This window comes from Ranitomeya imitator, chromosome 7, assembly GCF_032444005.1.
Source record: "Ranitomeya imitator isolate aRanImi1 chromosome 7, aRanImi1.pri, whole genome shotgun sequence".
Classification (NCBI taxonomy): domain Eukaryota; kingdom Metazoa; phylum Chordata; class Amphibia; order Anura; family Dendrobatidae; genus Ranitomeya; species Ranitomeya imitator.
In genome coordinates, this window is record NC_091288.1 from 66,674,587 (window position 1) to 66,702,051 (window position 27,465).

General features: G+C 44.7%; 1 protein-coding gene across 2 annotated transcripts in view; it reads right to left on the reverse strand.

The window, feature by feature from the left end:
• Positions 1 to 27,465, reverse strand: part of SPAG16 (sperm associated antigen 16) — a 1,289,960-nt gene that overhangs the window by 596,211 nt on the left and 666,284 nt on the right. For both annotated transcript variants that reach the window (XM_069733408.1, XM_069733409.1), the window contains exon 11: positions 15,873 to 16,016. In XM_069733408.1, the coding sequence (XP_069589509.1) occupies positions 15,873 to 16,016 (144 nt within the window). The remainder of the gene's footprint in view (positions 1 to 15,872; positions 16,017 to 27,465) is intronic.

Genomic DNA, 27,465 nt, shown 5'->3' on the forward strand with positions numbered 1-27,465 from the left:
ACACCAGAAACCAGATAAAAAGGGAAGAAGTTGACTGAGTCTTTGGATTGTCTGTATATGTGTGCCACACTAAGCATGGAGAACAAAAAGAACTGTCTGAGGACTTGAGAACCAAAATTGTTTAACAATATCTACAATCTCAAGATTACAAGTCCATCTCCAGAGATCTTCATGTTCCTTTGTCCATAGTGCACAACATAATCAAGGAGTTTACAACACATGGCAATGTAGCTAATTTCCCTGAACGTGGATGGCAGAGAAAAAATGTTGAAATGTTGCAACACAGGATAGTCCAGATGATGGATAAGCAGCCCCAATCAAGTTCCAAAGAAATTCAAGCTGTCCTGCGGGCGCAGGTTGCAACAGTGTCATAACGAACTATAGGTTGACATTTGAATTAAATGATAGGCTATCGCAGGAGACCCAGGAGAGCCCCACTGTTGACACAGATAAAAAAGCTAGACTGCAGTTTGCCAAAACATACGTGTGTAAAGGTACCGTCACACTAGACGATATCGCTAGCGATCCGTGACGTTGCAGCGTCCTCGCTAGCGATATCGTCCAGTGTGACAGGCAGCAGCGATCAGGCCCCTGCTGTGCTGTTGCTGGTCGGGGAAGAAAGTCCAGAACTTTATTTCGTCGCTGGACTCCCCGTAGACATCGCTGAATAGGCGTGTGTGACACCGATTCAGCGATGTCTTCGCTGGTAACCAGGGTAAACATCGGGTAACTAAGCGCAGGGCCGCGCTTAGTAACCCGATGTTTACCCTGGTTACCATCGTTAAAGTAAAAAAACCAACCGCTACATACTTACCTACCGCTGTCTGTCCTCGGCGCTCTGCTTCTCTGGTCTGGCTGTGAGCACAGCGGCCGGAAAGCAGAGCGGTGACGTCACCGCTCTGCTTTCCGGCTGCCCGGCGCTCACAGCCAGAGCAGAGAAGCAGAGCGCCGGGGACAGACAGCAGTAGGTAAGTATGTAGCGGTTGGTTTTTTTACTTTAACGATGGTAACCAGGGTAAACATCGGGTTACTAAGCGCGGCCCTGCACTTAGTAACCCGATGTTTACCCTGGTTACCGGGGACATCGGGATCGTTGGTCGCTGGAGAGCTGTCTGTGTGACAGCTCTCCAGCGACCAAACAGCGACGCTGCAGCGATCCGGATCATTGTCAGTATCGCTGCAGCGTCGCTTAGTGTGACGGTACCTTAAGCCAAAATCCTTCTGGAAAAGAGTCATTACACTAAGGTAGAGCTTTTGGTTAAGCACATCATTCTACTATTTACTGAAAACAAAATGAGGCCTACAAATATAAGAACACTGCACCTACAGCCAAATATGGTGGAGGTTCAAAGATGTTTTAGGGTTGTTTTGCTGCATCTAGCACTGGGTTCCTTGACTATGTGCAAGGCATTATGAAATCTCAAGATTAGACAAAAGATTTTGGGTCGCAATGTAGTGCGCAGTGCCAGATAGATGGGTTTGTATCTTGGATCATGGGTCTTCCAGCAGGGCAATGACCCCAAAAATCAAGAATCACCCAAAAATGGATGGAAACACAGCGCTGGAGAGTTCTGATGCAGTTATGAGTCCGGATCTAAATTCCATTGAACATCTGTGGTCAGATCTGAAAATTGCTGTTGGGAGAAGGCACCCTTCAAATGTGAAAGACCTGGAGCCAGGGGTGTAACGACCGCGGTTGTAGTGAGGCCTGGTGGGTGAGGGGCCCTCTGATGCCAGCCCCTATTTCAACTGGATGTGCATCCTCAGACGCACATCCAGCTAAAGCGTATTGCAGCATACAGACCCATCAGGTCCATGCACCACAATACATGCTCCAGCCCAATCAGAGACCAGCAGCTGATGTTAGCATGCAGAGATCAGGGGCACATGGCAGTGATGTCATGCGCGTCCGTTGCACGCCAAAGTCATCTGCTGGCTTCAGAAGTAGATGCCACATGGGGTGGGAGTGCTGAGAAGGTGGCTAGAAGTGTTTGATTTTTTTCTGTGTACTGAACAGTGGGGCTATATACCAGGATGAGACAGAGGATGGGGACATATACCAGGATGGGGGCCAGAATGAGGGCCATATATCAGGATGGGGACATATACCAGGATGAGGCAATATACCATGATGAGGGCCATATAAAAGGATAGGGTCTAGGATGGGGTCCATATACCAGGATGAGGGCCATATGTCATGATGAGTGTCATATTCCGGGATGGGAACATTTACCAGGATGAGGACCATACACCCAAATGAGGACCATATACCAGGATGGGGACATATGCCAGGATGGGGCCCAGGATGAGGGTCAGATATATAGTATTGGGGACATATAACAGATTGGGGCGACATGTAGCAGGATGGGGCAATATATACCAGGATGTGGGCCATGTACCAGGATGGGGAACATGTACACAGGATGAGGGCCATGTACTAAGATGGGGTACATATACCAGGATGGCCTGGCCTATTTTGGGGTTTTTCTGTGAAATTATGTCCAATTTGCCTTTTTTTCAGTTTTTTTGTGTTGTTCCAACACACACACACAAAGGAGATAAACACGTTTATAACAAAACAATAATTTTCTCTGAGAAATACTTCATTTTCCGGAACAATTTTAAGGATGCCAACACTTTTGGCCATGACTAAATATTTAAAGTGAACTTGTCAACTCATTCATGCTGTCCATATCACAGGCAGCAAGAATCAGACCTCGGCTGCGTTATTGCAGCAGAGTATGTCTTGCTCCAAAATGCTGCAGCATTTAAAAGAAAAAATAGAAAAGCTGTCCAGGAACTATGGTGTCACGTAAGCAAAGCTTTACATCACAATATTGGCGTTAAAGCTTTGAAAAGTCGCTACATTTCTGTACAACGCGAGGTTTTCAATATTGTATGGAGGGAGGAGGAGCTAAAGTCTACATACACATTCTATGGAGGGAGGAGGAGCTAAAGTCTACATATACATTCTATGGAGGGAGGAGGAGCTAAAGTCTACATATACATTCTATGGAGGGAGGAGGAGCTAAAGTCTACATATACATTCTATGGAGGGAGGAGGAGCTGAAGTCTACATATACATTCTACTGCAAGTTACCCTGAAATGGCACTTACAATTCTCTATAGAACATTATGAGCACCGTCATTTCATATCCCAGTAATGTAAAAATCTGTATTCACTGGAGAGGTAGTTTAAGAATAAATGATCAGTTCAGGAGGAGAAAGAAGCTAATTTGTGTAATTAGACATACTACAAAGACTCTACTCAATTCTCTGGATGTCAGTTACCTCGGAAAGTGAAAAGAGCCATTAAGGGCTGTTGATTGGCTGCAGGGTTTATCTATCACTTACTAGGCTGCAGGCTGACATTTTAATAAAAATCACTATTTTTCCTGCTGTAGATCTAGCAGTTCTCTGAATGTTGAGCTCTGTATAACCCCGCCCACACCACTGATTGGCAGCTTTCTGTGTACACTGTGCATAGGTAGAAAACTGCCAATCAGTTATACAAAGCTTCTGAATACATGACTACATAGCAATAAGCTTACTAGTGATAAACTCCTGCCAATAAAATAGTGATTATACAAAAATAACAGCAAGCAGCCCAGTTAGCGACACATAGCTGGAATCAAGGTCTCAGCACTCCTGACATTAATGCTGGGGTTTTGGTTTGCATTAGAGGAATCAATTGGTTATGCATATTTTATAAAATCACAGAAAATCCCTTTAATTTCAATTTCCATGTAATTTTAAACAGATGAAATTACAGATAGTAAGCATATAGCTCACATTCACATGTGACAAGCCTATTTGAATTTTGTGCTACTTTATTCAATCTAGCATTTTATTGTTAAATGGGAACAGTACTTTTAAAAACTTTGGGTAAATCAATAACACAAGTAAATGTATTCCTTCTCCACTTAAGGTACCGTCACACTAGACGATATCGCTAGCGATCCGTGACGTTGCAGCGTCCTCGCTAGCGATATCGTCCAGTGTGACAGGCAGCAGCGATCAGGCCCCTGCTGGGAGATCGCTGGTCGGGGAAGAAAGTCCAGAACTTTATTTCGTCGCTGGACTCCCCGCAGACATCGCTGAATCGGTGTGTGTGACACCGATTCAGCGATGTCTTCACTGGTAACCAGGGTAAACATCGGGTAACTAAGCGCAGGGCCGCGCTTAGTAACCCGATGTTTACCCTGGTTACCATCGTAAAAAAACAAACAGTACATACTTACATTCAGCTGTCTGTCCCTTGCCGTCTGTTTGCTGCACTGACTGCTGGCCGCAAAGTGAAAGTGAAAGCACAGCACAGCGGTGAGTCACACAGCGGTGACTCACCGCTGTGGCTGTGCTCTGCTTTCACTTTACGGCCAGCAGTCAGTGCAGCAAACAGACGGCAAGGGACAGACAGCTGAATGTAAGTATGTACTGTTTGTTTTTTTACGATGGTAACCAGGGTAAACATCGGGTTACTAAGCGCGGCCCTGCGCTTAGTTACCCGATGTTTACCCTGGTTACCGGGGACCTCGGGATCGTTGGTCGCTGGAGAGCGGTCTGTGTGACAGCTCTCCAGCGACGCTGCAGCGATCCGGATCGTTGTCGGTATCGCTGCAGCGTCGCTTAGTGTGACGGTACCTTTATAGGACGCTTTCTCTTCTGCATACTGCTTACTGAACTCACCATCCTATCTGAAAAAAAGAGCTTAAATCCACCTTCCTCAGTCAAGATGTACTGCCAGTCCACTGTGGTGTTATCTGATATAATCCATTATTTTCTATGGTTGGGGGGGACAGGGAAGGAGAAAGGAGCAGAGTGAGGAAACAGGGAGAGGGAGACATAGAAAAATCATGCTGAACTTTCTAACTTCAATCTAGAGCTGGATTTATAGCCAGGGCCGGCGCCAGCACTCGGCGCACCCGGGCAAGTGCCGGGGCCCTGAGCAGGCAGAGGGCCCACTCGCCGTCGGGGACACTGGTGTGCTATAGTGCCGGCCCCCGCGAGTGGACTCCCACCTGCTCCGGGCCCCGGGACTTGCGATACTTACTTCTCCTGGTTCCAGCGCGGCAGCGTCTTCCATCTTCTGACTGTGACGTTCAGGTCAGAGGGCGCGATGACGTCAACAGTGCGCACCCTCTGCCTGAGCAGTCGCAGCACAAAGAGCAGGAAGATGCTGAGGAGTCCAAAGCAGAGCAGCGTCAAGCAACGAGAGGTGAGTATTTCATTTTTTTTTTTATATTTGGAGCAATATATGGGGACCATCAGAAGGGGTCCATATATGGAGCATTATATGGGGCTAATTATATATGGAGTATCTTATGGGGCCAATAATATAGAGAGCATCTTATGGGGCCAATTCTATAGGGAGCATTATATGGGGCCAATTTAATATGGAGCAGTATATGGGGCTAATTCTATATGGAGCATTATATGGGGCCAATTTAATATGGAGCAGTATATGGGGCCAATAATATATGAAGCATCTTATGGGACTAATTATATATGGAGCATTTTATATGGCCAATTATATACGGAGCATTATATGGGGTCCGTTATACATGGAGAATCTTATGGGGCCAATTATTTTTGGAGCATTATATGGGACCCATTCTGTAAGGAGTATTATATGGGCCCATTCTGTATGGAGCATCATATGGGGCCCATTCTGTATGGAGCAATATATGGGACTCAGTATACTGTATGGGGCCGATCATCTACTGTATGGAGCATTATATGAGGCCCATTATATATGGAGCAATAGATGGGGCCCATCATATACTGTATGGAGAATTATATGTGGCTCACTATACTGTATGGAGCATTATATGGGGTCAATTCCGTATGGAGCAATATATGCGGTTCATTCTGTATGGAGCACTCTGTGGTGCCCATTATACTGTATGGAGTATTATATAAGGCTCATTATTCTGTATGGAGCATAATATTGGGCTCATTATTCTGTTTGGAGCAATATGGGGCTCATTATTCTGTATAGAGGACTATGTGGTGCCAATTATACTGTATGGAGCACTATATGGGGGCATTATACTGTATGGGGCAATATATGGGGCTCGTTATTCTGTTTGGAGCAATATATGGGGCTCATTATTCTGTATAGAGGACTATACTGTTCGGTTTCTGAGCTAACGTAGAATGCACAATAGATATCACTCATGTAATGTAAGAAGTAAGTGAAATCTTTGGCATTGTACTACACCTATATTTCTCTGCCGTATCCGTGCATTATGAATTGTGGTATGTGTTAAAGGGACCCACCGGGACTTTCGCCCAGGGCCCATGAAAACCTGGAGCCGGCCCTGTTTATAGCTACAACAATCAATACTGTTATGTAATTTCCCCCATGCTGCTGCTGCTTGTCACTGTGTGCTCAACAAGGAATGAAGAGCAAGGATCCCTCTCTGTGGGCTGGGCTATGTATGGAACACATCAAAGCAGCTAGTTTCCTCCCACCAGCTCAGAGTGGATTGCAAGTAGAGTAAGCACCTGCAGAGGGGAAAACTTGTGAAAATGTGGGATACAAGTAATATAATGGCCAAATCTAGTGTTATTCTTCATCTACACACATTGGACAACGTATCCCAAAAAATTAATTGAAAGTCAGCTTACCAATTAAGAACACTTGCAAAACTATGCCATTTGGCAGAGATCATAGCTACTTTTGCAAAATTAGCAATCATAGTACAATGAAGGACTTCCAAACATATTCATTAATGCATTGAGCCTGGAATTGCCATTACTTTACTCTAATGATTAGATAAGAAGAGCTGGAGCTGCAACCAAAGAATAAAGAATTATTGCCACTCAATTATATCTCATGCACTACAGGATAAGTAACAGGGTTGTTTTCGTGCTACAACATGTTACTTTTTCATTAACCAATGGCTTCCTTCCACTTTCTATTAATTATCTGCTGCCTTCTACTGAGACCACAGAGATCTGGCAACTCCCTGACATAAGTGGTTGGGAATTTAACTTCTGTCTTAATATTCAATGAAGTTCTCCAAAGCAAAAATTGCTTGTCCTTGGTTCTCTTTGTTGAATAAGACCTTTAAATAGTGAGTTCAAGTCATACTGTGAATCTCTCTTCACAGTTCAGATGCAGCAAAAAAACGCAGCTTTGTTTAACTTAGGCTAAGGAAACATAACCTTGTGATGGCATTTAGCAGCATTTGATGTCTTTATTTTTCTACTGACTGCAGTGACCCAAAGGGCTTCATATTCACAGCAAAATATTTTTTTTTATTCATGTTATGGACATATTTTGGAATCTAACTGTCCATCATTGTTGAGGTATATCATCTAAAAATGCTAGTAACAGAAATATGGCATGTTTTAAGGAAGTTATAAAGTGTAAATGATTTGGCTTGAGCAAATCAAATATCCAGGACATCCTCTCAACTACCAAAAATTGATTGTCCATTCTAAGGGCAGACCATCAATTTCCCTGAAAATCTTCTTAAGGCTATGTGCACATGTTGCGGATTCTCTGCGGATCCGCACCGTTTTTTGCAGTGCAGAAACGCTGCAGATCCGCAATTGATTTACAGTACAATGTAAAAATCAATGAGAAATAAAAATGCTGTGCATACTTTGCGGAAAATCCGCTGCGGAAACGCTGCGCTTTAAAAGAAGTAACATGTCACTTCTTTTTTGTGAATCTGCAGGGTTTTTGTACCCATTCCATTATAGAAAACTGCAAGGGTAAAAAACGCAGCAAATCTGCAAGAAAACCACAGCAAAAATGCACAAAAAACGCTGCGGAACCGCACAAAAAACGTGACAAATCCGCAGGTGCGTTTTCTGCCAGGATAGGCAGAATCCGCACCAGAAATTCCTAAGCCTAATCCGCAACATGTGCACATAGCATTACTCTGATATCAAAGTTATTTGGAATTTACTTCCTTATTTATCTATTTGTGCTATGTACAAGTCATACCCTGATACACGTCAGCATTCTCTAACTGTGAACAAGAGTTGAGCAAATTTCCAGAGCTTTTGGGTTCCCGACACAGCGGTTGATTCGCTGACCTGACATGAAGGCATCTGTGTGGCGTACAGGGATCACCAGCCCTGCTAATCATCAGCTAAACCTTGGAACCCAGAGAGCAAGGAAATTCGCAAAGCTCCTGGCCTCGGCCAGAGAGCACTGACCTGGACCATAGACCATCCTCATGGACTGCTCATTTCGAATATCAAAGAAATATTATTCACTGTCCACCATTTTGTGAAAAAGGTCCACATGTATGTAAAGGTACCTTCACACATAACGATATCGTTAACGATATCGTTGCTTTTTGTGACGTAGCAACGATATCGTTAAGGAAATCGTTATGTGTGACAGCGACCAACGATCAGGCCCTTGCTGGGAGATCGTTGGTCGCTGAACAAAGTCCAGAACTTTATTTCGTCGCTGGATCTCCCGTGGACATCGCTGGATCAGTGTGTGTGACACCGATCCAGCGATGTCTTCACTGGTAACCAGGGTAAACATCGGGTAACTAAGCGCAGGGCCGCGCTTAGTAACCCGATGTTTACCCTGGTTACCAGCGTAAAAGTAAAAAAAAAACACTACATACTTACCTACCGCTGTCTGTCCTCCGCTCTGCTTCTCTGCACTCCTCCTGCACAGGCTGTGAGCGTCGGTCAGCCGGAAAGCAGAGCGGTGACGTCACCGCTCTGCTTTCCGGCTGCTGTGCTCACAGCCAGTACAGGAGGAGTGCAGAGCACAGCGCCGGAGGACAGACAGCGGTAGGTAAGTATGTAGTGTTTTTTTTTTTTTACTTTTACGCTGGTAACCAGGGTAAACATCGGGTTACTAAGCGCGGCCCTGCGCTTAGTAACCCGATGTTTACCCTGGTTACCCGGGGACCTCGGGATCGTTGGTCGCTGGAGAGCTGTCTGTGTGACAGCTCTCCAGCGACCAAACAGCGACGCTGCAGCGATCCGGATCGTTGTCGGTATCGCTGCAGCGTCGCTTAATGTGAAGGGGCCTTTAGAGAAAAATTGTCCAAACACACCAATTTTGTCAGGATCAGCTGAATATCTCATGTGTATGCGGGCCTCGCGATTCTTCCCTGACAGTAGAAGTCTTTGGAGAGAAGGACTTTGCAGGTGGACTTTCAAAGATTAAATGTTTTGTTTGGCAAGGAGATAAGCCGCTGCCTGATAAGTCAAGAAGCTGCACTCATAAAGAACCTAGGAGTTCTTAGCTGATCTTAGTGTTCCTGTGTATGGGGGATTTGGTATAGATGGGTGTCTGCAAAATTATCATTTAGCCAACCGATAATGTAATTAGCCAGCTTAACTTGTTGGTGTATCAATGCTTGGAAGGAATCAATTCTTTTTCCACAGATGTTGCTGGCAAGAAGTCTTTCGGAGCAATGGTCAAAGGGAAAAAAGTATAGTATGCAATATATCCACCAAAAATGAAAGCAGAATCCTTTAAAGGGTTTTACAATATAGCTCAAGTTATCATTTGCTGGGTCACTTTTTCAGGCAGAGAACCCCAATTCAGGCATTGTGACTTGTGAATTGACATTATCACAGTTTCACTCCCTGTCAGATCAGTCGTCAATGGACCGCATCCCCATTTGGATGCGGTACATCGACGACATATTATTGATCTGGCAGGGAAACTCTGAACTGTTGCAGAAATTTGTAGAATCATTAAATAGAAATGATCAAAATATCTTTGTCACTTACCATAGTGACAGAGATAGGATAGATTTTTTGGATGTGACGGTGTGGAGAGATGGGAATGATGTACTACAAACTACTATATATAGGAAAGAAACGTCCACCAACAGCTTGCTCCACGCCTCGTCTGCCCACAGAAACATATGATCAATTCTGTCCCAATTGGGCAAATTCCTTCGCTTGCGAAGGATCTGTTCCAGTGATGAGGACTTTGAGATGAAAGCCAGAGATTTATGTGAGAGGTTTCATGAGCAGTGCTATGGAAGACGTACTATCAAACGGGCTTACCACAGTAAGGTCATTGGGACAACACTACAATAACGTGCCCCAGCGCAGAAGGTACAAGCCGCCCTGCGAACCAACGGAAGCACTGAGGAGGGGGCAGTCTGAAATCTGCCCCCTCCTCAGTGCTTACGTTGGTTCGCAGGGCGGCTTGTACCTTCTGCGCTGGCGCACGTTATTGTAGTGTTGTCCCAATGGGCTTACCACAGTGCCAAATATTCTACAAGACATTCTTTGCTCTATGCCCGCGATGGTCATAATAACTCCTCCAATAAAATACGCTTTATAACCAACTACCATGCCCAATACTCACGCATGAAAGAATGCCTCCAAAAAGCATGGCCCATCCTACAAACGGATTCCATCCTTAAACAGATCCTCCCTGAAAAACAAGTGTGGCCATTCGACGTTCTAAAAATCTGAGGGACTATCTTGTGAGGAGCCACTATCATGTGGGCTCAGGACTGAGATTTATTGATGGTGTGGGTCCGAGGTGTGGATGCGTTCCTTGTGGCTGGTGTGTCACCTGTCCCAATGTAGATCGCACGGACACATTTATTAATTCCTCTGGATCGAGGACATATGTAATTAGGAAGCATATCACATGTACCACCAGAAATGTGATTTATTTTGCTACATGTCCGTGTGGTCTTATATACATAGGACTTACTACACGCAAACTTAAAGTGCGTGTACGTGAACATGTTCTTGGAATGTTCTTGGAATCGAGGCAGCCGCTGGCCATGACAACGGATCCACACTTCGGACGTTACCTTGCCATTTTAAGTTATATCATGATTGTGACAGTTCTGCACTTTGGGTCAGGGGGATAGATATGTCCGACCTGGGAATTCGCGGTGGGAGAATCAGTTCCAGACTGGCACAGCAAGAGACCAGATGGATCTGGACTTTAGATACTGTCCACCCTAAAGGACTAAACGAGAATATTAGTTTTGTACCATTTTTATAGAGTACAGTTGGTTAGAATACACACATGTGCTTTGGTTTTATATTCATTTGTATTGTTTTTTATCTTTAGTCCCATCAACTGTTATCCTCCTGTGATGAATTGCTCAATCTATTATGGACATGTATGGACGTTATTATATACATGGACTTCTGTTCATCTGTACATGCTGTGAAGCCACTACACCCACGGATGCAGGACACTGAATGTTATACAATCTTCGGCCAATCGCTGTGATATTTTTTGTCATGCATGGCATTTATATATGCTGTGGAATATGTATATATCATAATTTGTTTTTCCTTTATATTTTGCATCATGTTACAATGTTATTTTATATGATAATATCCAATTGGACCTAGATCCTTGGATGGGAATTATGTCCGTTTACACTCTATTACCTAGCGATCTATTTGTTATTAGTTATATCTATAATCTGCCATCTACACTAATACTGCATGGGTTTCAACATTACAGCGCTATATCACACTGTTAATTGATGCATCCAGCTACCGTCAGCTGTGATTCTTTCCAAGGATTACCATACTCACCAGTCACAGCACGCATGCGCACCATGGTCCTGGCTCGCCCGTCGGCTTGCGGCGTCTCATTGTGTTCCAGTGGTGATCATGTGCCATGACATCACTTGACACAGGACTCTGCCACCGCCGAGCATCCTGTCACCATGACAGCGCATGCATCACAGGAAGTGGCGGTGATCTCCTGGAACATACAGCAAGAAGTTGCTTTACGTCCCTGGACATCTGTCCATTAGGAAATCGCGATTTGAATGGTTTCTGGGGCTTCCCTCCTCACCCCATGAGAAAGGCTACACCGCCGAAACACGCGTCGGGAGGACGCTCGCGGACATATTCCTGGCACATTACGGATAATGATATCAGCTCTTGTAGCTGCTTCCCTTTTCCCGCTTACTTTTGATATACAGTGGGGCAAAAAAGTATTTAGTCAGTCAGCAATAGTGCAAGTTCCACCACTTAAAAAGATGAGAGGTGTCTGTAATTTACATCATAGGTAGACCTCAACTATGGGAGACAAACTGAGAAAAACAAAAACCAAAAAATCACATTGTCTGTTTTTTTAACATTGTATTTGCATATTATGGTGGAAAATAAGTATTTGGTCAGAAACAAACAATCAAGATTTCTGGCTCTCACAGACCTGTACACTCTTCTTTAAGAGTCTCCTCTTTCCTCCACTCATTACCTGTAGTAATGGCACCTGTTTAAACTTGTTATCAGTATAAAAAGACACCCGTGCACACCCTCAAACAGTCTGACTCCAAACTCCACTATGGTGAAGACCAAAGAGCTGTCAAAGGACACCAGAAACAAAATTGTAGCCCTGCACCAGGCTGGGAAGACTGAATCTGCAATAGCCAACCAGCTTGGAGTGAAGAAATCAACAGTGGGAGCAAAAAATAGAAAATGGAAGACATACAAGACCACTGATAATCTCCCTCGATCTGGGGCTCCACGCAAAATCCCACCCCGTGGGGTCAGAATGATCACAAGAACGGTGAGCAAAAATCCCAGAACCACGCGGGGGGACCTAGTGAATGAACTACAGAGAGCTGGGACCAATGTAACAAGGCCTACCATAAGTAACACACTACGCCACCATGGACTCAGATCCTGCAGTGCCAGACGTGTCCCACTGCTTAAGCCAGTACATGTCCGGGCCCATCAGAAGTTTGCTAGAGAGCATTTGGATGATCCAGAGGAGTTTTGGGAGAATGTCCTATGGTCTGATGAAACCAAACTGGAACTGTTTGGTAGAAACACAACTTGTCGTGTTTGGAGGAAAAAGAATACTGAGCTGCATCCATCAAACACCATACCTACTGTAAAGCATGGTGGTGGAAACATCATGCTTTGGGGCTGTTTCTCTGCAAAGGGGCCAGGACAACTGATCCGGGTACATGAAAGAATGAATGGGGCCATGTATCGTGAGATTTTGAGTGCAAACCTCCTTCCATCAGCAAGGGCATTGAAGATGAAAAGTGGCTGGGTCTTTCAACATGACAATGATCCAAAGCACACCGCCAGGGCAACGAAGTAGTGGCTTCGTAAGAAGCATTTCAAGGTCCTGGAGTGGCCTAGCCAGTCTCCAGATTTCAACCCTATAGAAAACCTTTGGAGGGAGTTGAAAGTCCGTGTTGCCAAGCGAAAAGCCAAAAACATCACTGCTCTAGAGGAGATCTGCATGGAGGAATGGGCCAACATACCAACAACAGTGTGTGGCAACCTTGTGAAGACTTACAGAAAACGTTTGACCCTTGTCATTGCCAACAAAGGATATATTACAAAGTATTGAGATGAAATTTTGTTTCTGACCAAATACTTATTTTCCACCATAATATGCAAATAAAATGTTAAAAAAACAGACAATGTGATTTTATGGATTTTTTTTTCTCAGTTTGTCTCCCATAGTTGAGGTCTACCTATGATGTAAATTACAGACGCCTCTCATCTTTTTAAGTGGTGGAACTTGCACTATTGCTGACTGACTAAATACTTTTTTGCCCCACTGTATATCTTATGGGCTAGGCTTTATACAGATCAGTCTAGATGGGAAATGTGCAATATATATATATACGTGACCATACTTCATACTATGATATATGTCCCTGTAAGCTTATATTATTGATATATTTTACGTCCTGTGAGCGTCCTAATTTCTGGCATGTGCTAGTGGTTGTAACCCCTCTTTTTCCTTTTTGTCATCTGTACCTGGCTATTAAATAAATGTAATGTGGATTATTTAAATTATATTTGGGAGTTGTTGGTCGTGGTTTTTTTCTTGTTGTCTATGGTTTTCGCGACTTTTTCCTTGATTATGTCCATAGAAATATATTATCACAGTATCTTCATATTGTAATCTAGTTGATATAGTCACTGTGATTTTTTTTGCCTTCATGAGTGTTTTGATTATCACAGTTTCAGCCAAACAAATGTGCTGTGAATGGTCCAATCCTAATTTCAATTTCTAACTTTTGCAACTTCCCCATTTTACTGATAATCTGCAGATAATACAAGAGACCATGATAGAGAGGGAGTCTGTTGTGTTTCGCAGGAGAAAAGTGAACGTTCTAAGTGACTAATATATTGGAGCTTTCGAAACTAAAATGCAGAATTTAAGCAATGTCTCTGGTTTTCATGCTTAAAGAGATATGAACTTTCCTTTTGAGATTTCCAGGTCAGGGTTTGAGTACAGCCACTGATTGTATTCAGATGTGCTGAAGAACTCTAAAAATCAAACACATAGCCAGGATTTGCTAAAATAACAAAGTTCAGGATAAAGCAAACTGAGGAATAACATAGTACTACAGTCAGAAAAAAAAATCAGGAGCCGATACCAGTAGCTGAACTTCAAAAACCAACTAGCACTAGACTCGTTAGGATTATACTGTTAGTTAGATTAATTGTGATACTGATTAATGTTCTATTCAAAATGTTGTTCATATGTATCCTTATTATGCTCTCCAAATTTTAATTTCCGTCACTTAAAAATGCACCTAAATCTGCAAGGAAGGTGCATAAACTCTGGTCCTCTTGAAATAGACATCCAAGGATTGACATCATCCAAGATTGCCAATTATTTTGGCAACTGGAAGTGCCTATCCAAAAAAAGGAAAGACACATGCCAATTCCACATGTTCACGGCATAAGATAGACACTGTTAGATGAGGCATCCCGGCTTGCTACAGTAATCAGGTATAAGAAGTACACATTTGAGCATATGATTAGATTTTGCTTTTGTTGGGTTTTTTGTTTGTTTTTTGAAGATGCATTGAAGGAAAATATGGTTAAAAGTTAATAAATGGTTTATTTTAAAGAGCATTAATTAGGAAAAAGCTATTGAAATAACATGTTCACTTAAACCATATGCGGAAATCAAAAGATATTAGGAAAACATGAAAGCAATATTTTCTTCTTTGTATTATTTATGAAGAAACAAGAGGTTTAGTTCTTATTCTCATAATTAAAGAGCACCGTATAAAGCTACGCCAAGCCCTCTAATGAGAAAATCCTCCTCATCTCTGTGTACTGTGGTCCCTGGACACCATGGAAACAATGCATCCGCAAAATCTGATTAAAATTCTCTTCTACAAGCTGCGTTTTATTTTCCAACAGAGTATTTCATCTCGCTAGTAAGGGAAGGGATGTGTGGTAGGACCCTGACATACACCAAACTGCACTAAATTGTTCTTTACTTTTGTATATTTTACACTGATTGAGTCAATATCTGTGGTAAATACCTCCCTGAGATGATAGTAAGACTATGTGGCATGAAGGTTACCGGGGATTATTGAGGGCAGAAAGGACTTCAAGCATTGAGACTGGCTGCTAATGGATCATGTCTGTGCTGATCTCCTGATATATCATCTGCTAGAAAACCCAATTAACATTACAGTACTGGTCACATCTCATGCGGAAAGGCTCTGGAAACAAATATTTTATATTATTATTATCATTATTCCATGAACTGGTTTAGGGTTACCCAGGAATCAGGTCTTCAGACATGGCATACCAAACCAGGCACAAGGCAGCCGTTAAACACAAAGCTTTGGCTAACCTTGAAAAAACTGATTTGTCAGAGTCGTGATGCAGGAACAGTGAACTATGTAGATGAAATTTACTGCTTTCCCTCGACCATTACTAACAGAATTCAGCTGAAAGTAGATTTCAACTTGTTGCCTATATTTCACATGCTGTCTGACTCTTAAAGCACTTTCTCATTTGCTCAACACATCCAACCTCACGACACTACATTACCTTGTGTTGAACACTGAGAATTGCATTTTGGCTTCTCTTGTAGTGTACAACACATAAATACCATTTAGATGTTACCACCATTCATTAGGATACAAATATTAGCTTACTTTGGGTGGAAGCAGCAGCCAGAAAGCCAATCAGAGTGCCCTTCACCGGTCATGATGATCTCTCCACTGGGAATGGACCACATCTTCCAAAGACGGTCATCACTGGCGGTGACCAAGATTTCCTTACGAGGGTGCAAGGCCAAACTGTAAAAGAAATGCTAAGATTGAGGAATCATCACAACATAAACAGAGAAACACTTTAAGATGTCATAAATGGCTTTTAGATTTTATAACTGCAACATTGTGTTATTTATGCAAAAATAGTTAATAAAATGACTTCCAACAGAGCTTTACTGAAACACCAGTGGTGTCGTCAAACGTTAATGTTTGCCTATTGGGTGTAAAATGATTGCTTCAAGTATGTCAAATAGAGTCGAGCCAAAATATTTTTAAGACCCTCGTCCAGGAGTCACTTTCAAAGACTCACAACTATCTATGGCATTCCCAGCCGCTGACCTGATTAGTATGTCTTCCGACATCACTATGTTCCAGCACGACACATGCATAATGTCATGGGGGTCTACTAATCAAAAGAGGCACGAATGATAGTGCAGATAGTAGAAGGTTCATAATGTTTTGGTCTGGTGACTGTGGACAACTGACCAGGGCCCTGCTAATCTAATTGCTCAACTCCTAAAAGACAATTAATTTATCGGCAAGATTGCTCACAACTATTTATTTCCATAAAGTAATAATGCAATGATAGAGTAATACCATGATTTTACCATAAGGTAATACTGAGGCACCATGGATCTCTAGTCTTTCATCTGCTGTGCTTCCTACACATGTCAACTTCAAGAGTAACTGTTGTGCAATTTTTAGGGTATAGCTATAGGGCAGCATGTGATGTGCAATATTAAGATCACACTGTTGCAATGTGTCTTTCTACCTAATGTTGTCAATGTTGTTGCACTGTAAACCATAATGTCAAGATACTGTAGCAGAATTTCCACAAGGACATTTGCTCCTTCCCTGCCTCTCAAGCTAGGAGAACCCTAGGCTATCCCTATACCCCAGATTACCTGTGAAAGTAAAGATGCTGGGGTTTCGTACCTTGCTATACTGCTATATGCATGCTGATCTGTTTCCTCCCCCACTTAAGGAGATATGGAACAAAAGTGTACAGGAAAACACAAACCTGACAGGCAGGGATAAAAGAAAACTACAATCAGTCAAATGCACTCATGACACAACCGAATGGAAATCAAGGGAACACTAGGTGGGGTAAACCAAATGGGAGAGGATTAGGATAAACACATAATATCAAATCCACATAGATATCTCCTGTAAACTTCTGAACACTAACCGACAGCTACTAATTCCAAACTCTTGTTCACCACCAAACCAGGAAGTTGTAACTATCAATGGCAACTCACAAGTGCTAGTAGAGAGCATATATATCAGAGGGGAGTAGCCAACAAAGAACAGCAAAGACAATTCAGGATGGAAAGCTCCAGGAGATCAACTGAACTGATTAACCCTTGCAATGAAAGAGCAAGGAAAACATGCACTGTTTAATAGGATGGTGAAGCAGTTCTAATCAGTGCAGGAATTTGTGTAACCAGATTGTGATCTTCTGTCCCCTCTCGTGGTATCCCCATTATACTTGACCTACAGCTACCACAAAAAACCTAACCTGTTGCATTTTTGAGGATGAATGAAACTTGGCACTCAATTTTTGAGAAGAAAAGCTTCCTAGTTTATTGATGCATCCAGACAAACAAAACCGCTAAACGTTTTCGGTCCACACCGGACCTTCGTCAGAGCGTTTCTTAGACATTGACTGGATGAGGAAGCTAATGAGCCTGAATGAGCGTCAGCCAGAGCACGGGATATAGGAGCTGCAGTCTGCTGCAGGATCACAAAGGAAGGTGAAGCGCCAGAGGAGAGGTACAAAGCCTGGAGGGAGTAACGGCGCTGGATCCTGAGCGCTAGTAGTGCAGAGCAGAGGAGAGCATATAGCCTTTTTACTAGGCACTGCTCCTAATAGCCAGATTCCTGTCTGTGGATGGATACCATGCTTGGCATAGGTGGCTTTCCTTCATAGGATGCTGCCCTTCCCGTGGTTGTTCCTTCCCAGGTTAAGGCCTGGCTATTCACTGCTTGCGTCGAGAAACACGTGATGGTGTCTCCGCAGCTTCTTTACATGCATCTGCATATTTCCCATAAGGGATGGGGGCAGTGTTCTGGAATCACTGCGTTAAGAAACACGTGATGGTGTCTCCGCGGTGTTGGATGTTTTGGTCTCCCCGAGGCCAATCATCTGTGCCTTTATAGCCTTTTTACTAGGCACTGCTCCTAATAGCCAGATTCCTACTCCACACTGATGAGGGGCAAAAACCCCGAAACAGCTGTCTGTGGATGGATACCATGCTTGGCATAGGTGGCTTTCCTTCATAGGATGCTGCCCTTCCCGTGGTTGTTCCTTCCCGGGGAAAGGCCTAGCATGACATTGCAACATGTCTCCAGTTTAGCTGGGTATTTATTCTTACAAACACAAAGCACAAATACTCGTGCAACAGCATGACAAATATTTTTGGTCACGCAACTGTTCCGAGCTCGATCAGACTCACCGTGTAGCCCTAACCTTATGCAACATTTTTATATCTATTTTTTTACTTATGCAGCAATCAAAGTATGTATGGATAGCAGTTTCATGTGGCTTTCTGCTGAAAGGAAATGCCACATAGTAGATCCCGATGGCAGAAGAGATCTATTTAGACATTTTTGACAAGCCATGCTTAAAGGAACGTAAGATGATGTGCTAGTGCATGTGCTCTAGTTTCATCTGTTTAGTGAACTAAACAGAGCTAGTGTCAGTGGCACTTTTCCCCTGCATCTTTCTGTGGTGCCAAACAATGCATGTGACTGTGGACATCATTGGCCCTAGATCACAACCAAAATTGACCAAATTTCTGCAACAAAGGGCTGTCAAATTCATGGTACCCCAGCAATTGCTACTTTCCCACATGAGAAGAAGTATAAAAAGAAAAAGAAAGAGAAAATGTATTGTAACAAAGAGGAAAGCCTTTGATTTATCAATTTGTGACTAATGGAACAGATAGAAATAAAGATTAGACATAAGTAAATATAAGGAAACAAACTGGCCAACCGGGATATGTAATAAAAGAAACTGAAATAGTTTCATAAAACATTCAAAATGATTGAATATCCATAAGTAAAATATTTTTAGATTATTTTCTACATGAGATAAACTGGTTGGAAAATATTTGCTATATTATACAAGAGAAAGAAAGATGTCAGCAAACTGACACCCTTTAATGATCATCGTCGGTGGCGGCACAGCAGTTAAAGTGACGCTATTAAGTTTCCGCTGTTAAAATAAATCCTAATTATGGTCATTTTCACAATCTGCTGCTATTTGGCATGAGCTCCTTTAGAAAGAATTATGAATTGTGTTTCTTTTCTAGTCAATTCTTTCCCTGGTGTTTCCATATCACATATGATTGGCTGAATGTTCTCATCATTTTGTTCCCTCAGGTCTCTCTCCACGACGACAATAACTTCAAAACTGAATGCTCGTCTGACTTCGGGCGCTAAAATGGATCCGATCCCTTGTTGCAAATTGCCTTGCTGCTGCATTTCCAACAGAGATATCAGAGTTGGGAATCGTGCAGAGATTCCTTGAGAGTGTCTCCGGCTGACGAGAGCTATCTAGCCGAGACACCTGGCTGGCTTCTGTGCCCTTTATCATAGCCATTCATCAGGCTCCATTACAGAGCTATCTATACGTCTGTAACAGAGACGAGAGTAACTGAAAATTAGAATGTGTCGAAGAAGAAAAAAAGGCACTTGAGTCACATCAAACCCTTGCACCTGTCCTTGAAAATGGCAGGAAATGATATATACATGTAGCAACTGGTCTTTTATGGATGTCATAGAAGCCTCACAGAATTAAGTGCTGCTAATAAATATATTTTGCAGCGGGAGCCTATTTCCTCAACATGGATGGTCAATTTATTATATCTGTATCAATATAAAATATAACCCCATGAATGTAAAGCATATGATCATTGTGATGCTAAAAGTGAATTCTAGACGTAATGCCTTAAACTCTAGAAGTAATGTTGCATATTCATAATTTCTGCTGTTGAATGATCACAGTGTAAAATTTATAATATATAGATATGTATATACATTTACACATGTGTGTTTGTGTGTGTTTGTATGTATTGATCCCACTACACCATAGGTTTTTAAGGGGAAGCTACCATTAGAAAATGTTCACACTGGCTTTTTAAATTCTAACTCTCTTTTGTTTCAGGAAACAATACATGCACAAAGCCTCAAAGATAAGAACACAACCCTATCTTTTGTCTTGAAGCAGATAATGCACATGTGCAAAGGAGTGGGAGCAGGGTCAGTTGTGACATCAGCTTAATGCTCGTGAGATTTTAATGGTAGTAGCCAAAAAAACGTTTCGGTCCTATATCTGGACCTTCATCAGTTACGTACTATGATGAAAAAGTGAATGACTGTAGTGTCATATAAGGCACAGCATGGTCTGCGTCTGGTATTTGCGCAGATAGGTTTAGGCACACAGACTGGACTTATTAACGCTGATAGGTGCTGTCAGTGGCGTATCTAGGGGGGGGCAGCCGGGGCATTTGCCCCGGGCGCAGCTGGCAGGGGGGCGCAGTCGGGCCACCTAACGTGGCGGTCCGTAGTGTCTCCCCCAGCAGCTGCATTCTGCCGCCCCCCGGACTGGGAGTCAGCTGTTCTCTGTGCCGACTGTCAAGCTGACAGCCGGCACAGAGAAGCTGCAGCGCACCGGCTCCCAGTATTCAGTTGTACTCGTATCTTAGACACGAGTACAATTGAAGATCTGACTGCAGGGCAGCGTCTAAACTGGAGTTGATTTCTTGAGGGGGAGGAGTCGATTGCAGGAAGCTGCTGGTGGAGAAGAGAAGCCGGAAATGAGGAGCTGCAGCATGGAGCCGTGCGAAGAGAGGACCAAGGGGCTGCAGCATGGAGCCATGTGAGGAGAGGAGCTGCACCATGGTGGACCCAGGGTACAAGGGAATGAGGACGCATTTGGAATAGGGGCTGATGAGACGCTGTGTGGGGAATGGGGAGATGATGAGACGCTGTGTGGGGAATGGGGAGATGATGAGACGCTGTGTGGGGAATGGGGAGATGATGAGACGCTGTGTGGGGAATGGGGGCTGATGAGACGCTGTGTGGGGAATGGGGGGCTGATGAGACGCTGTGTGGGGAATGGGGGCTGATGAGACGCTGTGTGGGGAATGGGGGCTGATGAGACGCTGTGTGGGGAATGGGGGGCTGATGAGACGCTGTGTGGGGAATGGGGGGCTGATGAGACGCTGTGTGGGGAATGGGGGCTGATGAGACGCTGTGTGGGGAATGGGGGGCTGATGAGACGCTGTGTGGGGAATGGGGGGCTGATGAGATGCTGTGTGGGGAATGGGGAGATGATGAGATGCTGTGTGGGGAATAGGGGGATGATGAGGAGCTGTCTGGGGAATAGGGGCTGATGAGACGCTGTGTGGGGAATAGGGGAATGATGAGGAGCTGTCTGGGGAATGGGGGCTGATGAGACGCTGTGTGGGGAATGGGGGGCTGATGAGACGCTGTGTGGGGAATGGGGGGCTGATGAGACGCTGTGTGGGGAATGGGGAGATGATGAGATGCTGTGTGGGGAATGGGGAGATGATGAGATGCTGTGTGGGGAATAGGGGGATGATGAGGAGCTGTCTGGGGAATAGGGGCTGATGAGACGCTGTGTGGGGAATGGGGGGCTGATGAGACGCTGTGTGGGGAATGGGGAGATGATGAGATGCTGTGTGGGGAATAGGGGGATGAAGAGACGCTGTGTGGGGAATAGGGAGATGATGAGACCCTGTGTGGGGAATGGGGGCTGATGAGACACTGTGTGGGGAATGGGGAGATGATGAGATGCTGTGTGGGGAATGGGGAGATGATGAGATGCTGTGTGGGGAATAGGGGGATGAAGAGACGCTGTGTGGGGAATAGGGAGATGATGAGACCCTGTGTGGGGAATGGGGGCTGATGAGACACTGTGTGGGGAATGGGGGGCTGATGAGACACTGTGTGGGGAATGGGGGGCTGATGAGACGCTGTGTGGGGAATGGGGAGATGATGAGATGCTGTGTGGGGAATGGGGAGATGATGAGATGCTGTGTGGGGAATAGGGGGATAAAGAGACGCTGTGTGGGGAATAGGGAGATGATGAGACCCTGTGTGGGGAATGGGGGCTGATGAGACACTGTGTGGGGAATGGGGAGATGATGAGATGCTGTGTGGGGAATGGGGAGATGATGAGATGCTGTGTGGGGAATAGGGGGATGAAGAGACGCTGTGTGGGGAATAGGGAGATGATGAGACCCTGTGTGGGGAATGGGGGCTGATGAGACACTGTGTGGGGAATGGGGGGCTGATGAGACACTGTGTGGGGAATGGGGGGCTGATGAGACGCTGTGTGGGGAATGGGGAGATGATGAGATGCTGTGTGGGGAATGGGGAGATGATGAGATGCTGTGTGGGGAATAGGGGGATGATGAGGAGCTGTCTGGGGAATAGGGGCTGATGAGACGCTGTGTGGGGAATGGGGGGCTGATGAGACGCTGTGTGGGGAATGGGGAGATGATGAGATGCTGTGTGGGGAATAGGGGGATGAAGAGACGCTGTGTGGGGAATAGGGAGATGATGAGACCCTGTGTGGGGAATGGGGGCTGATGAGACACTGTGTGGGGAATGGGGAGATGATGAGATGCTGTGTGGGGAATGGGGAGATGATGAGATGCTGTGTGGGGAATAGGGGGATGAAGAGACGCTGTGTGGGGAATAGGGAGATGATGAGACCCTGTGTGGGGAATGGGGGCTGATGAGACACTGTGTGGGGAATGGGGGGCTGATGAGACGCTGTGTGGGGAATGGGGGGCTGATGAGACGCTGTGTGGGGAATGGGGAGATGATGAGATGCTGTGTGGGGAATGGGGAGATGATGAGACCCTGTGTGGGGAATAGGGGGATGATGAGGAGCTGTGTGGGGAATGGGGGGAATGATGAGGAGCTGTGTGGGGAATGGGGGATTTATTGTGTGGGGGAGATTTGGAGAGGAGATGGGGGGATTTAAGGACACAAAATGAAGAGCAAAGGGGGAGATGGGGGGCATATATGAGGAAACAGTACAGGGGAATGGGTTGGCATGTATGAGGAAACAGTATTGGGGAACGAGGGCAGACTTCTGAGTTCTCACAGTGCGCACTGCACACTGTCAGAATTCTCTCATGCTGGCAATTTACATACATGCGGTCACATGCTGACTAGACATGTGTGGCCTCACTCAATGAAAATTAACTGAGCGAGGTCAGACACGTCTAGTCGGAATGTGGCCAGAAGTATACAAATCACATACTTGTGCTGACATGACTGTCCACAGGCAAGGGAGAATCCTAAAAATGTGCAGCACATTAGTTGTGAAAATTCAGAAGCCTGCGATGTCAGGATTCAGCTCTGCAGGTTCCAGTAGTCATCACATGGACACTTCTCTCATATGCGACTTTCATACTTACGGTCCTGTGACAACGAGCTTCTCTTCTGCTTCTCCGTTTTTCACTGAATATTGAGAGCATTAGGGAGAGGAGCTTGAAGGTACATGACTAAGTGTGAAAATCGCATATGTCCTGGGGGGGGGGGGGGGGCGCCAAAATGAATTCTTGCCCCGGGTGCCAGAAGCCCTAGATACGCCTCTGGGTGCTGTGCTTGTGTCCAGACACGGAATCCCCGCTTGTCCCGTGTCTGGACACAAGCACAGCACCTATCAGCGTTAATAAGTCCAGTCTGTGTGCCTAAACCTATCTGCGCAAATACCAGACGCAGACCATGCTGTGCCTTATATGACACTACAGTCATTCACTTTTTCATCATAGTACGTAACTGATGAAGGTCCAGATATAGGACCGAAACGTTTTTTTGGCTACTACCATTAAAATCTCACGAGCATTAAGTTGAGTGCCAGGTTCTTTCTTTTAGTATCACATGGTGTGGGAACCTACCTGGGCACCACTAGTAGTAGTGCACACGGCTTTATCTTTGAAGTTGTGACATCAGCTACTGTAATTGATGGATCCTATGCTATCAGTTGTGCATGGAGGTGTTATCAATCATTGTAATAGTTCCTTTATGTTCTTATTAACATTCAGTGCATGCCTTCTCCTATCGCTTTCCACTGTGCTCTCTGGAATGCACAGTCTGTGTGTAACAAACTAACTTACATTCACGATATTTTCCTCTCTAATTCCCTTAACCTTCTGGCTGTTGCAGAAAGCTGGATCCAGCACTCAGACACCACCGCCGCTGCCGCTCTCTTGTTTGGTGGGCTGAAATTTTCACATACCACCAGACCAGAGAACAGACAGGGTGGAGGTGTTGGTTTGCTCCTTTCATCACAATGTGCTTTCCAGGTCATCCCCCCAGTTCCCTCACTTACATTTCCTTCCTTTGAAATCCACGCCGTCAGACTCTTTAAGCCCTTCTCCTTGCGGGTGGCGGTTGTTCATCACCCTGCAGGCTCCTCCCACCTGTTTCTAGACCACTTTGCCACCTAGCTTACTCACTTTCTATCCTGTGACATCCCCACCCTCATCATGGGAGACTTTATTATCCCCATCAATGATCCCCTCTCGCAATCTGCCTCTCATCTTCTTTCTCTAACTTATTCATTCAGCCTCTCACAGTTCACTAATTCTCCTACGTATGAGGACGGGAATACTCTGGACCTGGTTTTCTCCCATCCCGGATCGCTGCATGACTTTACTAACTCCCCTCTCCCGCTCTCGGACCACAACCTTCTTTCCTTCTCTGTCAAGAATTGTCTCCTCACCCAGGACACCCCCAGTTACCACACTTATCGGAATTCACGTACCATTAATACCCAGCAGCTTATGGACAATCTCAACACATCTTTAGCCCCCATCTCTTCCCTCTCCTGTACAGACATAGCATTGTCACACTTCAATATTACACTGAAGAATGCCTTAGATGAAACAGCACCTTCTACACGCAGAAAGACCCGACACAGACAACGGCAGCCCTGGCGCACTATGCAAACACGCTTTCTTCAGTGTTGCTCAGGTGTACAGAGCGGCAGTGGAGAAAATCTCTCTTAGCATAAGACTTAATCCACCCTCATCACCTCACTCTCCAACAACCCAAAACGACTTTTTGAAACCTTAAACTCCCTCCTGAAACCTAAAGTACAGGCCCCATCACCAAACTCAGTGGTGAAGATCTGGCCACTTATTTCCTAGAAAAAATCAACCACATCCATCAGGATATCTCAGCCCAATCTCCTCAGTGCCTGGATCCCCTTCCTTGGCGCACCTCCAGCTCACTAGACATCTTTGAGCCTGTTTCAGAAGAAGAAGTTTCCAAGCTCCTCACTTCTGCTCGGCCTACAACCTGCAACAGTGACCCCATTCCTTCACCTCTCCTGCAGTCTCTCTCACCAGTGGTCACCACACATCTGAATAAAATATTTAACCTCTCCCTTTCTTCAGGTATCTTTCCCTCCTCATTTAAACATGCCATCATTACCCCTTTACTTAAAAAGCCATCCCTGGACCAAAACTGGACTGCTAACTACAGACCTGTCTCTAACCTTTCCTTCATCTCTAAACTCCTGGAATGCTTGGTCCACTCCCGTCTAATCCGCCATCTCTCGGATAACTCTCTTCTCGACCCCTTACAATCTGGTTTCCGCTCTTTACACGTCACTCAAATTGCCCTCACTAAAGTCTCTAATGATCTAATAACAGCTAAATCCAAAGGTCATTGCTCTCTGCTTATTCTCCTGGTTCTATCTGCCGCATCTGACACTATGGATCACCAGCTCCTTCTCACTATGCTCCATTCCATAGGCCTCAAGGACACAGCCCTCTCCTGGTTCTCCTCCTACCTCTCTGACCGCTCCTTCACTGTAGCTTTTGCCGGCTCCTCTTCCTCTCCTTGTCCCCTTACTATCGGGGTTCTGCAAGGCTCAGTCCTAGGGCCCCTCCTTTTCTCTATATACACTGCCCCTATTGGACAAACAATCAGCAGATTTGGGTTCCAGTATCATCTCTATGCTGACGACACCCAATTATACACTTCTAACCCTGACATCACCCCTTCCCTAATTCAAAATACCAAGGATTGTCTGTCTGCTGTCTCTAACATCATGTCCTCCCTCTATCTGAAACTAAATCTTTCCAAAACTGAACTACTTGTGTTTCTCCCTTCTACTAACCTCACTCTACCCAACATCGAAATTACCCCGGAGGGTTCAACCATAACTCCCAAGCAGCATGCCCGCTGTCTTGGGGTCATATTCGACACCAAACTTTCCTTTACTCTCTATATCCGATCACTCACTCGCTCCTGTCACCTGCATCTTAAAAACATCCCCAGACTCCGACCTTTTCTCACCTTTGAAACTGCTACGACTCTTACTGTCACTCTTATTCATTTGGACTACTGCAACTCTCTTCTGATCGGTCTCCCTCTTACCAAACCTTCTCCTCTCCTATCCATCTTGAATGCGGCAGCCAGGGTCATATTTCTGTCCAGCCGCTTCACCGATGCCTCCATCTTGTGCCAGTCATTACACTGGCTACCCATTCGCTACAGGATCCAGTATAAACTCATCTCTCTCACCCACAAAGCTCTCCACAGTTCTGCACCACCTTATATCTCCTCTCTCATCTCCGTCTATCGCCCTACACATGCCCTCCGTTCTACAAGTGACCTAAGACTAACATCCCCCGTAATCCGAACCTCGCATCTCCGTCTCCAAGACTTCTCTCATGCTGCGCCAGCTCTCTGGAATGCACTTCCCCAGACGATCAGACTGATACCTAGCCCCGACCTATTCAAGCGCGCTTTAAAAACCATCTCTTCAAACAAGCCTACCACATCAACTACTCAGTAAACTAACTTTGCCCTGTTCCCTCCTTCCAAATATTATTCTGAATCTGCACCCTACTATTCATCTGTCTCCACACCCTCAATGCACATGATAACTTCACTTGATACTTGACTATTGCACTTAAACACACGGGCTGATGACCGGATCATGCAGCTTTATATGAAAATCCCTATTTATTATAATTGCCAGACCTGAAATAACAAGCACTTTTCACCTATTGTGTCCCCCCATTCCCATGTAGATTATAAGCTTGCGAGCAGGGACATCACCCCTAATGTTACTGTTTAAATTGTCTTAACTTGTACTGAATTTATTGTCTGTACATGTCCCCGCTTAATTGTAAAGTGCTGCGGAATATGTTGGCGCTATATAAATAAAAGTTATTATTACAGTATATAGCACAGTCCACGTAGTATATAGCACAGAGACGTAGTATATAACACAGCCCACGTAGTATATAACACAGCCCACGTAGTATATAGCAATGTGGGTACCATATCCCTGTTAAAAAAAAAGAATTAAAATAAAAAATAGTTATATACTCACCTTCCGGCAGCCCCCGGATCCAGGCGAGGCGTTTAGCGATGCTCCTCGCGACGCTCCGGTCCCAAGAATGCATTGCGG